At 44.3% G+C, this 12,427-nt stretch overlaps 1 protein-coding gene across 4 annotated transcripts in view; it reads left to right on the forward strand.

Moving 5' to 3' along the window:
- Nucleotides 1–12,427, forward strand: part of EFR3B (EFR3 homolog B) — a 148,939-nt gene that overhangs the window by 108,399 nt on the left and 28,113 nt on the right. For all 4 annotated transcript variants that reach the window (XM_060754713.2, XM_060754712.2, XM_060754714.2 and 1 more), the window contains exons 7-10: nucleotides 1,657–1,791; nucleotides 4,938–5,016; nucleotides 7,265–7,400; nucleotides 9,255–9,419. In XM_060754713.2, coding sequence (XP_060610696.2) covers nucleotides 1,657–1,791; nucleotides 4,938–5,016; nucleotides 7,265–7,400; nucleotides 9,255–9,419 — 515 coding nt within the window. The remainder of the gene's footprint in view (nucleotides 1–1,656; nucleotides 1,792–4,937; nucleotides 5,017–7,264; nucleotides 7,401–9,254; nucleotides 9,420–12,427) is intronic.

Genomic DNA, 12,427 nt, shown 5'->3' on the forward strand with positions numbered 1-12,427 from the left:
GGAGATCAGTCAAAACAGGGAGAGCTGAACAGTGGCTTCGGTGTTCTGCCAGGCTCTGAGAGAAAAAGATAAGAAATTCTCAGCTAAAGCCAAACCAATTTCTGAGTGCTAGAGACAAAGCTAATGGGGAGATAAAAGTCCCAAGTACAGGATATGTAAGATGAAGCATCATTTGGAATCAAGTCAAGATCTCGTACTTGTTTCATGGAAACTTTGCGTGGAAAATTCATGTTTTACATGCCTTTGTTTCATGGTTTTGATTCTTGGATTCTATGTTTTATGTTCATGCCTTGGATTCATGTTTCCTGATTTCTTGCATTTTATTTGGGAAGTTTTGACTTCCCAACAGCAATAACAGCAGAGAGGAAACAGGCAGGGACACCTAATTACCTTTCAAGAAGAGTTTGCTCCAGGCACAGTCAGCCCATTGTATGCTAATCAAGGTGGTCAGTTGAAATATTCACACCTAGCCCAACTTACAAAAGTCCTTTGTCTCACCCTGGTCATTCTACAGATATATAAACCCTTTTCCCAGTTACCAAACAGACCTCACTACCTCTGAGGATGCTTGCCATAGATGCAGGCGAAACATCAGGAGAAATGCCTCTAGAACATGGCCATATAGCCCGGAAAAACCCACAAGAACTTAGTTTTGACTTTGTTTTTATGGTCTTTGCTAGACTATTACCCTGGACTACTTTGCTCCTGCTTATCTTCCTACCTAATTGGATTTACCTATTTCTTTAAAGTGTTTTTTTTTTACTTTACTGCTTTTTAATTATCTGCAGTAAAAGGATTGTTTTCCATCCAGTGGTGTGGTGTTTAAAGCCAGAGGGCTTTTCCTGTCCTGGAGCTGAGGATGAGGATGAAGGGTTTGGTGTAGTTCAGCCAGCTGAGGATGATAATGATGAGGGGTTTGGGGGTGCAGGGCTTGCAGGGCCTGATGTTTCAGGAGATGCTCAGACAGAGGGGATGTTAGAACAGGATGGTGATTCCTCGATTGGGAGAGCAGAGGGAGATTTGGGTGATTCTCTGTGTGAAAACGAAACTGTTTTACAAGCTGACAGGCAGAGAAGGGAGGAAGGGAGGTTAGAGAATCAAGATTTCTTCGGGGGAAGGATATGGCAAAGTGAGACCGAGAGAGACCACTCCAGGCTGAAGGAATGCTTTCATGCATTGCAGTCCTTAATTAGGGAAAGAATAACTTTCAATTCTCAGATCAAGCAATGTAGCAGATAGAGCAATTCTCAGATCAAGCATGGCTTGTTTCTTGCTTCAAGCCATGTCCTGGTCAAGACTTGGGGATTTTACTATGGATTCAAACTCATGTATTATTCTGTGATTATTGGATTACGCAAGTTGATGTTTTATTTCCTCCTTGCTCTTTGACCGCTGGCATTTTTATGGTGTCATAAAATACCTCCACACTCTAAGCGGTCCCTAATTTCTCTACTCACAGCTCAGCTTTTTTCTAATTGCTTAGGTGGACAGTAAGCTAGGCTTAACAGTCAGGTGCTCAATCCAACTTGGGCTTCAAACCTGTCACCTTCCAGTTGGCAGTGGTGATTAACCAGCTGTTCTACAGCCCAGCCTTTGGGCTGTGGATGTGAAATGTGATATCCCCTCCTTTCCCTTTTTCCTCTCCGCTTCCTTCAGCCGTTCTCCATCTCCATTGCAAACCACTGAGAAGGAGAAGGAGGTCCCGGCAGAGCTGGCGGAGCGATGCTTGAGGGAACTCCTCGGACGGGCTGCTTACGGAAACATCAAAAATGCCATCAAGCCAGTCCTCATGTAAGTCCCCTGTTTTCCTTGCATACTTAGTACCTTACAATGTTTTCCTGACCCAACTGGAAAAAAGCTTGGGATTTCCTCCTGAACCCACAGACTGTTCAGCAGTGGAACTCTCTGCCCCAGAGTATGATGGAGGCTCCTAATTTGGAGGCTTTTAAATAGAGGCTGGATGGCCATCTTTTGGGGGTGCTTTGAATGCGATTTTCCTGCTTCTTGCCAGGGGGTTGGACTGGATGGCCCACCAGGTCTCTTCCAACTCTATGATTCAATGATCCTGCTATTAGTATTTGCAGAACTGTAAAGTTGAGAGGGAACCCAAAGGTCATCTAGACCAGAAATACATAGTTCTGAAAGGTACCAATCCAACCTGCGTTTAAGGGTTTCCAAAGAAGGAGGAGACTCCACCAGTCTCACAAGCAGTCTTTATTCCAATAGACCTGGAAGGGAACCCGAAAGGTCATCCAGTCCAGCCACCTTTAGCCAGGCAAGGAGACACAATCCAAGCCCTCCCGACAGATGGACATCCAGCCTCTGCTTAAAAACCTCCAGGGAAGGAAACAACACTGGAATCCCAGGCAACATATTGGACACCTTTTGCTATCAGGACTTTCTTCCTAATGTTTAGATGGAATCTCTTTTCCTGCAATTTGGATTCATGGCTCTGGACCAGCCAAAAACAAGCCCAATGGGCCATCCTTTTGAATATATCAACATGACTCTCGTGTCCCCTTTTTTTCTCCTCTCGGCCTTCTTTTCTCCAAACTAAATATCCCCAGCTTCCTAAAACAACCTCAGAAAGATTAATAGTTTCCAGAGCTTTGACCATGTTGGTTTGCCTTCTCTAGACACATGCCAGCACATATATTTCTGGTAACTAAACCATAGAAAGTGAAACTTTCTAACACTAGGCAATACATTGTCAAAGGCTCTTATGGCTGGAATCACTGGGTTGTTGTAGGTTTTTCGGGCTATATGGCCATGTTCTAGAAGCATTCTCTCCTGACGTTTCACCTGCATCTATGGCAAGCATCCTCAGAGGTTGTGAGGTCTCTGAGGATGCTTGCCATAGATGCAGGCGAAACGTCAGGAGAGAATGCTTCTAGAACATGGCCATATAGCCCGAAAAACCTACAACAACCCACTATGCAATACAATTTGAAAATAATCCTGGTTCTGGTTTGAAAGTGTTGTTCCTGTTTAAATGTGTGGTGCTTACTTTCAAAGTAGTTGTTATACATCAGAAACGTCGTTTTTGTGGCTGCCACAAACTAGATCTTGGAGTCCTCATAGACAACAAGTTAAACATGAGCCAACAATGTGATGTGGCGGCAAAAAAAGCCAATGGGATTTTGGCCTGCATCAATAGGAGCCTAGTGTCTAGATCTAGGGAAGTAATGCTGCCCCTCTATTCCGCTTTGGTTAGACCACACCTGGAATATTGTGTCCAATTCTAGGCACCACAATTCAAGAGAGATATTGACAAGCTGGAATGTGTCCAGAGGAGGGCGACTAAAATGATCAAGGGTCTGGAGAACAAGCCCTATGAAGAGCGGCTTAAAGAGCTGGGCATGTTTAGCCTGAAGAAGAGAAGGCTGAGAGGAGACATGATAGCCATGTATAAATATGTGAGAGGAAGCCACAGGGAGGAGGGAGCAAGCTTGTTTTCTGCTTCCTTGGAGACTAGGACGCAGAACAATGGCTTCAAACTACAAGAGAGGAGATTCTATCTGAACATGAGGAAGAACTTCCTGACTATGAGAGCTGTTCAGCAGTGGAACTCTCTGCCCCGGAGTGTGGTGGAGGCTCCTTCTTTGGAAGCTTTTAAACAGAGGCTGGATGGCCATCTGTCAGGGGTGATTTGAATGCAATATTCCTGCTTCTTGGCAGAATGGGGTTGGACTGGATGACCCGTGAGGTCTCTTCCAACTCTTTGATTCTATGGTTGAGACTCAGTGATGAGATATTCATTGAAAAACTAGAGCAAAATGTGCTGCAGGGTGTCCATCCTCCAGAAACCAAGTTTTTGCAGCTTAATAAACCTCTTCCATGTTTTTATGTGTTGGGAGTCCAGCCTGTGATTGTGTCTAATGATCAGGGTAGTCTGGATGTTGGGCGTGACAATGAGGTTCATGTGTCTATTGATGAGGTTCCTCTAGGTGCAGAGAATGACAGGGGGATTCCTGTTCAAAGTGACTTTTCTGATGAGAATGTTCCTGAAGGGTTTGGGGATGATGGTCTGTTCCCTGGGCCTGAATTGCTACCAGAGAATTCCCAAGGCTCTGAACCTGAGAAAAGCTCAGCACCTGGGCCAGCTGCAGAAAATAATGAGCCAGTAGATAGAAGAAATGCTTTCAGTCAGCAAATACAGATAAACCAGGCTCTCAGGCACTCTGCCAGATTACAGAAGAGACTGATAACAGATTCAAGGCTGAGACAAAATCCTTTCCTTGCCGCTTGGGATATAGAGTAGACTAGGGGATAAAAGTGCCAAGTGCAGAATCTGTAGTCAGACGAAGCAATGTTGGAATTGAGTCAAGATGTCGTCTCAGGTCTCTGGAAGCCTTGCTTTGGATAGATTCTTGTATAAAGTGCTTTTTTTATTTCTGTGTTGAAGTGCCTTGTTTGATTCATGCTCAAGTTTGGGGGTTTTGCCTTGGAAGTTCCAGTATTTGTTGTCATGAACTCTGATGGACTATTTCCTGGATTTGTTCTTCCTATCTTGCTTTTCTGCCTAATTGGATTTACCTGTTTTTGTGGATTGCTTTTTTTCTGCTACTGCTTTGAATTATCTTCAACAAACTGCTTGCATTTCATTCAGCTGTGTGGTGTTCAAAGTCAGAGGGCTTCCTGGCCTGGAGTGCAACATTATGATACAATCAATTAGGAAATGCCATTTATAACCCAGGAACTAAAAATGTGTTACATTGTGTAAGGAAAGGGACTGCATGATATTTTCATGGACAATGAAAATCACAAGGATAAGGGTTTTTACTGTACAGACTTGCAATTTATTCTAGTGGGATGTGATTGCCTGCGGATTTTGGCACATGCACAGTTATGGGGGATTCTGGGAAGTGTAGCTCTTTATGGGTATAGAAAACTGATTATACCTGCAAAGTCCCTTTCTTCCTCTTCTTTTGCTCCAGCCACCTGGACAACCACACCCTTTGGGAGCCAAAGATCTTTGCCATCCGTTGCTTCAAGATCATCATGTACTCCATTCAGGTGAGAAAGAGCTTCCTCCCTTGTAGACCCCCACAATGACATCCCTGCTATATTTTTACCCAGATACTCTCCATCTGGCTCCCAGGATTAATACCTGGATCTCCTCACAGATCTAAACACCCTAGATCAGTGTTCCTCAACCTTCCTAATGCCGTGACCCCTTAATACAGTTCCTCATGTTGTGGTGACCCCCAAACATAAAATTATTTTTGCTACTGTTATGAATCGTCATGTAAATATCTGCTATGCCAGATGTATTTTCATTCACTGGACCAAATTTGGCACAAATACCGGATACACCCAAATTTGAATGCTAATGGGGTTGGGGGGTGGGTGGGTTGATTTTGTCATTTGGGAGTTGTAGTTGCTGGAATTTATAGTTCACCCTACAATCAAAGAGAATTCTGAACTCCACCAACGATAAAATTGGGCCAAACTTGGCACACAGAGCTCCCATGACCAACAGAAAATACTGGGTTTGGTGGGCATTGATATTGAGTTTTGGAATTGTAGTTCACCTGAATGCAGAGAGCACTGTGGACTCAAACAATGATAGATCTGGACCAAACTTGGCACAAATACTGAATATGTCCAAATGTGGACACTAGTGGAGTTTGGGCAAAAATAGACATTGACATTTGGGAGTTGTTGTTGCTGGGATTTATAGTTCACCTACAATCAAATAACATTCTGAATCCCAGCAACAATATAATTGGGCCAAACTTCCCACACAGAACCCAAATGCCTTGAAGGGATTCACTGGTGCAAACCTTCCTCCAGCCTCGCACGCTCTCCCTCACTCGTACCTGCACACCATGCTGCCATGCGCCAACCACACCTGCTTTCTGTTCCCAACTTAGAGTTTCAGGAGCAGTGCTCCTCTTGGCTGAGGGCCCATCCAATCACAGCGGAGGAGGGCTTTTGGTGGAGGATTTACCATCTTCCAAAAAGGAAGAGAAGGACAAGCTGAGTCGCCTTCGGGCTGATATGGGTGGGATAGAAATAATGTAAATAAATAAATAAATCTTCATCCTTCTCTGCCAAAAAAAGTTCCTAAGACCATTAGAAATATATGTTTTGTGATTATCTTTGGTGACTGCCCTGAAACCACCTTGCAACCCCCCAGGGGTCCCAACCTCCATGTTGAGAAATGCTGCCCTAGATATACAATGTTAATCCTCATTTTCTGTTTGGTCTATTTCTCCCAACTAGATTATACCCCTCTATTACTATATTCCACTCATGAGACTCATCCCACCAGGTTTCAGTGACCCTTATTATATTATATCATTGTGTTTAAGAGTTCAAGTTCATCTTGTTTATTTTCTGTACTCTGTGTAAAAAAGCTATGCTTAGTCATACTTGGGCAGAGTCAAGCACATGGTGTTGGGTAGGTCTGAAGTATCAGCATTTGATAGAAATTCAAAGTTACGCAAAGTGCACGTAAGTAAACTCTCATTCATTCAAGGTAATCCCTATGTGAGGTCAATGGGAACAGCACAGACTTGTCTGTTGTTTAAGAGGATGTTCTTAGGTTCTAGCACTGGATATAGGCATTATTGCTAGCATTTCCAGCTAGTTTTAAGCATGAATTTTAAACTCGTGTCCTGTGTTTGACCTCTGTCCTGTGCATTTAATATGAATTGTAGAGAAATACATGTAAATATGTTACTCTATAGAACTATATTTTAATATGCATGTTCATAGAATTTTTGCAATAGGTTCTTGTGGGTTTTTTCGGGCTATAGAGCCATGTTCTAGAGGCATTTCTCCTGACGTTTCGCCTGCATCTATGGCAAGCATCCTCACACCTCTGAGGATGCTTGCCATAGATGCAGGCGAAACGTCAGGAGAAATGCCTCTAGAACATGGCCATATAGCCCGAAAAAACCCACAAGAACCTAGTGATTCCAGCCATGAAAGCCTTCGACAATTTTTGCAATGTTTGAGCCACGAGGAGAGGTGGGTAAGAAATAAATTATTATTATTATTAGTATTAGTATTAGTATTATTTCTAGCAAAATGCAAATGAGAGAGCTTGTCAAACAATATAGGCTGTGGGTGAGATTTCAACTATGGTCAAGATGGAGCGTGTTAGGCTCACTAAAACAGATACAGCTGAACCTTTAATTCTTAAAGGTACAGCTAACCTAAAGTTCTTATTTTATGACAACTCAACCATCTTGGATCCCCGCTTTTTCTTTAAAAAAATAACGTTTCTGCTGTTTTCTCGGTCTTTTCCTTCCAGCCCCAACACTCCCACCTGGTGATCCAGCAGTTGCTGAGCCACTTAGACGCCAACAGCAAAAGTGCTGCAACAGTCCGGGCCGGGATCGTGGAAGTCCTGTCTGAAGCGGCCATCATCGCAGCTTCTGGATCAGTTGGTAGGAAATGCAAGAGGGTAAAGTTCATTGAGCTCCATAACAGTGGGGCAGCAATCAGCTCCAGGCTTTGGATCCCTTCAAAGGAGCTCTCCAAGGTGCTGGATGTTGTGGAGATGGATTTCAGCACCTTGGAGAACCCCTTTAAAGCCAGGGTTAAAACATGGGGTAGATTCCCTGCTCCCCTGATATAGGATACAATGGCTGGGGGAGGAGGTGATAAAGGACCCAGATGGCTGAAAAGGGCCAAGGAGTCTCCATTACTCAGTCTAAAGATGTGTAAAGCCATGCCTCTTTGGTGGTGGAACTGAAAGACGTGCTGCACCTGGCTGCAGAAATGTCATGTGCCAGGACTCGCAAATACAAGATGTGCCAGATTAAAGCCTTGAGTCTTCCCAAAGCCTGCTAACAGAATGGCAGTACACAGTTGGAGTAACTCAAATCAAGAGTCTGAGGGCCCTTCCACACAGCCCTGTATCCCAGAATATCAAGGCAGAAAATCCCATATTATCTGAGTGTGGACTCAGATCTTTCTTTGTCCTGTCAGGAGAGACTTGAGAAACTGCGTCGCTTCTGGTGTGAGAGAATTGGCCGTCTGCAAGGACGTTGCCCAGGGGAGGCTCAGATGTTTTGATGTTTTTACCATCCTTGTGGGAGGCTTCTCTCATAGAATCATAGAATCAAAGAGTTGGAAGAGACCTCATAGGCGATCCAGTCCAACCCCATTCTGCCAAGAAGCAGGAATATTGCATTCAAATCACCCCTGACAGATGGCCATCCAGCCTCTGTTTAAAAGCTTCCAAAGAAGGAGCCTCCACCACACTCCGGAGCAGAGAGTTCCACTGCTGAACGGCTCTCTCACAGTCAGGAAGTTCTTCCTCATGTTCAGATGGAATCTCCTCTCTTGTAGTTTGAAGCCATTGTTCCATTGCGTCCTAGTCTCCTCATGTTGCTGCATGAGGAGCTGGAGCTGATAGAGGGAGCTCATCCACACTCTCCCTGGATTCGAACCTGCGACCTGTCGGTCTTCAGTCCTGCAGGCACAGGGGTTTAACCCACTGTGCCACTGGGGGCTCCATAACTCAGATAACCCAGTTCAATGCAGATATTGTTGGTTTTCTACCTTGATATTCTGGGATATAGGTCTGTGTGGAAGGGCCCTGAGAGTACAACAAAACCTGTCCAGCAGTAAGAACAAACAGTAGTTGAGGTTGTAATCCAAGAGTTCACGGAGGGCCCTTCCACACAGCCATGTAACCCAGAATATCACGGCAGATAATCCACAGTATCTGTTTTGAACTGGGTTATCTGAGTCCACACTGGCATATAATCCAGTTTAATGTGGATTTTATATAGCTGTGTGGAAGGGGCCTTAGATTTACGTTCCAGAATTCAAGAGTACAAACCGCAGTCAGAGTTTCAGAGGTCAAACTAAAATCCCAAGTCCATAAGTGAAGATCCAAGACAGAGTTATAGGAATAGCAGAGTCCAAAACAGGATTGCAGGAACAAGGTTAAGATCCTGAATTCTAATCCCGAGGTAACAGCCAAGATACAGAATAAGAGTACCTGGAGACTAGGACGCGGAACAGTGGCCTCAAACGACAAGAAAGGAGATTCCATCTGAACATGAGGAAGAACTTCCTGACTGTGAGAGCCGTTCAGCAGTGGAACTCTCTGCCCCAGAGTGTGGTGGAGGCTCCTTCTTTGGAGGCTTTGAAACAGAGGCTGGATGGCCGTCTGTTGGGGGTGCTTTGAATGCGATTTTCTTGCTTCTTGGCAGAGGTTGGACTGGATGACCCATGAGGTCTCGTCCAACTCTCTGATTCTCTGATTCTATGTCCCTTCCCTCTTTTAGGGCCGACGGTCCTTGAGGTCTTCAACACGCTCCTGCGCCAGCTACGCCTGAGCATTGACTACGCCTTGACGGGAAGCTACGACTGCATCATGGTCTCGGGGGCCCCCAAAATCATCAAGGAGCACGAGGAACGCATGTTCCAGGAGGCCGTCATCAAGACCACTGGTAACATGGGGCATTCCGGGGACTCATTTCTGCTTGACCTTCTTTCCTATCATTAATGGTGTTATGGGTGGAGCGGAGAAATTAGAACCCAGGAGAATAGCCATTCTGTCCTCTCATCAGTCTGTCTCACAACCTTTTCCCAGACATGCAAGTACAGTCAGCCCTCCATGTTTGCCGGGTTTTGGAATGCACAAAAAATTGGAAAACCCGTGACTAAAACCCTGCAATTTTATAGACCAAGGGACCATTTATCTAATAAGTTTTTGGATTTTTTAACAGACTTTAAAAATCCTATTAATATTTAATTCTGTTTTAGTGTTTGTGTGCTTTGGAGTTTTCAAAACTTGTATTGCATCAGTTTTGTTGCATCTCTTTGTTTGGAGAGAAAAAGCCAGGTAAATAACAACAACACTATGTAGAGATGTGTTGGAGGACCTTGACCTTCATGCAAGCACCATATTAATCAAATCTGCACATGATTAAATCTGCAAAAGTCAATCCTGCAAATGGAGAGGGCTGACTGTAAATATTTTCATTGGGTTCTATATTCATCTGCAGTTTTTAGAAGGTTTTTTTCTTTCTTTCACATACTTTTGGGCAAATAGATATATTTCCTGGAACTCCATTAGCATAGTTTTTTTTCTGCAGGACTCACAACCCTATAACCATCTCCTTCAGTTTAATAATAATAATAATAATAATAATAATAATAATAATATTTCTTAACACCCCCCCCCCCCCCCACCTTGTGGCTTGGAATGCGTTACAATCTTGTTGAAAACACACAATCATCTAAAAACATTGTATAAAATACACACATTATAACAGGATTTCTACAAAATACACATTAAAATGATACAGAACACAAACTAAAACAACAAGATTCAAGTTTAAAATTCATGATTTAAACTGGCAGGGTATGTTGTTCATTCGTTCAGTCGTTTCCGACTCTTCGTGACTTCGTGGCTGGGTATATTTGATTTATAATTGACTTTTCTTCCCTGAATAGGACGTAACAGTTATAAATAAATGCAATGATAATCAAATAAAATAAATGCAGGGTTGCATGCCATGTTGCCTGGCTATATTCCAGAAGCATGCTCTCCTGACGTTTCACCCACATCTATGGCAGGCATCCTCAGAGGTTGTGAAGTCTGTTGGAAACTAGGCAAGTGAGGTTTATATGTCTGTGGAATAATGTCCAGGGTGGGAGAAAGAACTTTTGTCTGCTGGAGGCAAGTGTGAATGTTCTCATTAGCCACCTTGATTGGCATTGAATGGCCTTACAGCTTCAAAGCCTAGCTGGTTGCTGCCTGGGGGCATCCATTGTTGGGAGGTGTTAGTTTATTTATTTATTTATTTACATTATTTCTATCCCGCCCATTTCAGCTCGAAGGCGACTCAGGGCGGTATACACAGTCAGCACAATTCGATGCCGAAACAAAATACATACATTGATAAAGCAAAAACATTAAGTGCAATTAAACATAAACAACAGTGCATAATAACAATTAAAAAAAGAAACTCTGTCCTCTGTTCAAATCTTGATCCATTTACATTGTCTTGGCCGTTCCTGGGTCAATTTCCAACTCTAGTTTGTCTGTTTACTCCGGGGTTCCGAATGCTTGCTCGAAGAGCCAAGTTTTTACTCTTTTTCGGAAAGTCAGGTGGGAGGGGGCTGATCTAATATCCCTGGGGAGGGAGTTCCACAGCCGGGGGGGCCACCACAGAGAAGGCCCTGTCTCTCGCCCCTGCCAGACGTGCCTGTGAAGCAGGCGGGATCGAGAGCAGGGCCTCCCCAGATGATCTTAGGTTCCTGGGGGGTTCGTAGGGAGAGATGCGTTCAGGTAGATAGACTGGGCCAGAACCGTTTAGGGCTTTATAGGCTAAAGCCAACACTTCGAATTCAGCCCAGTAGCAGACGGGCAGTCAGTGGAGCTGATTCAACAGGGGAGTTGAATGCTCCCTGAGCCCAGCTCCTGTTAGCAACCTGGCTGCCGCACGCTGGACCATTTGAAGCTTCCGGGCCGTCTTCAAAGGCAACCCCACGTAGAGTGCGTTGCAGTAGTCTATATGGGATGTAACCAGAGCGTGGACCACCGTAGCCAAGTCAGACTTCCCAAGGTACGGGCGCAGCTGGCGCACAAGTTTTAATTGTGCAAATGCTCCCCTGGTCACCGCCGAAACCTGGAGATCCAGGCTCAGCGATGAATCCAGGATAACACCCAAGCTGCGAACCTGCGTCTTCAGGGGGAGTGTAACCCCGTCCAACACTGGCTGTAACCCTATGCCCTGTTTGGCCTTTCGACTGACCAGGAGTACCTCTGTCTTGTCTGGATTCAATCTCAATTTGTTCGCCCTCATCCAGTCCGACACAGCGGACTGGATGAGTTGGCCCTGATAGATTCTTACCAGGAATTCCCCTGTTTTTTGAGTCTTGCTCTTTATTTACTGTGCCAATTTTAGATATTTTTTTTAATACTGGTAGCCAGATTTTGTTCATTTTCATGGTTTCCTCCTTTCTGTTGACATTGTCCACATGCTTCTTGTGGATTTCAATGGCTTCTCTGTGTCGCCTGACGTGGTGGTTGGAGCGTGGTCCAGCCTTTCTGTGTTCTCAAATAATATAGTGTCCAGGTTGGCTCATCAGGTGCTCTGCTATAGAGTGTTAGCTAATATCTTTTCTCCATAGGGTTGCAAGTGAACGTTAGATGCAAGGAATGCAAATGGCTATTTCTTGAGGGTTTTTTTTCCACACTGTGAATGGCCAGCAGAGGTCAGCATTAGAGTAGGGAAAAAAATCAGAGTGAAAAATGTCAGGAGAAAAATTGCCTCCAGAACATGGCCATATAGCCCGGAAAAACCTACAACAACCCAACATCAGAGTGGTTGGCAGACAATAAATAGAAGGGGAAAAGAGAATAGGCCAAAGAGAAATCAATGCTTCCCTTAGGACAGAACCTGCGGCATTTTGCCAGATTATTACTGGCCACCTTGATTCCCTACAT

Source organism: Anolis sagrei, chromosome 1 (genome assembly GCF_037176765.1).
Source record: "Anolis sagrei isolate rAnoSag1 chromosome 1, rAnoSag1.mat, whole genome shotgun sequence".
Classification (NCBI taxonomy): Eukaryota; Metazoa; Chordata; class Lepidosauria; order Squamata; family Dactyloidae; genus Anolis; species Anolis sagrei.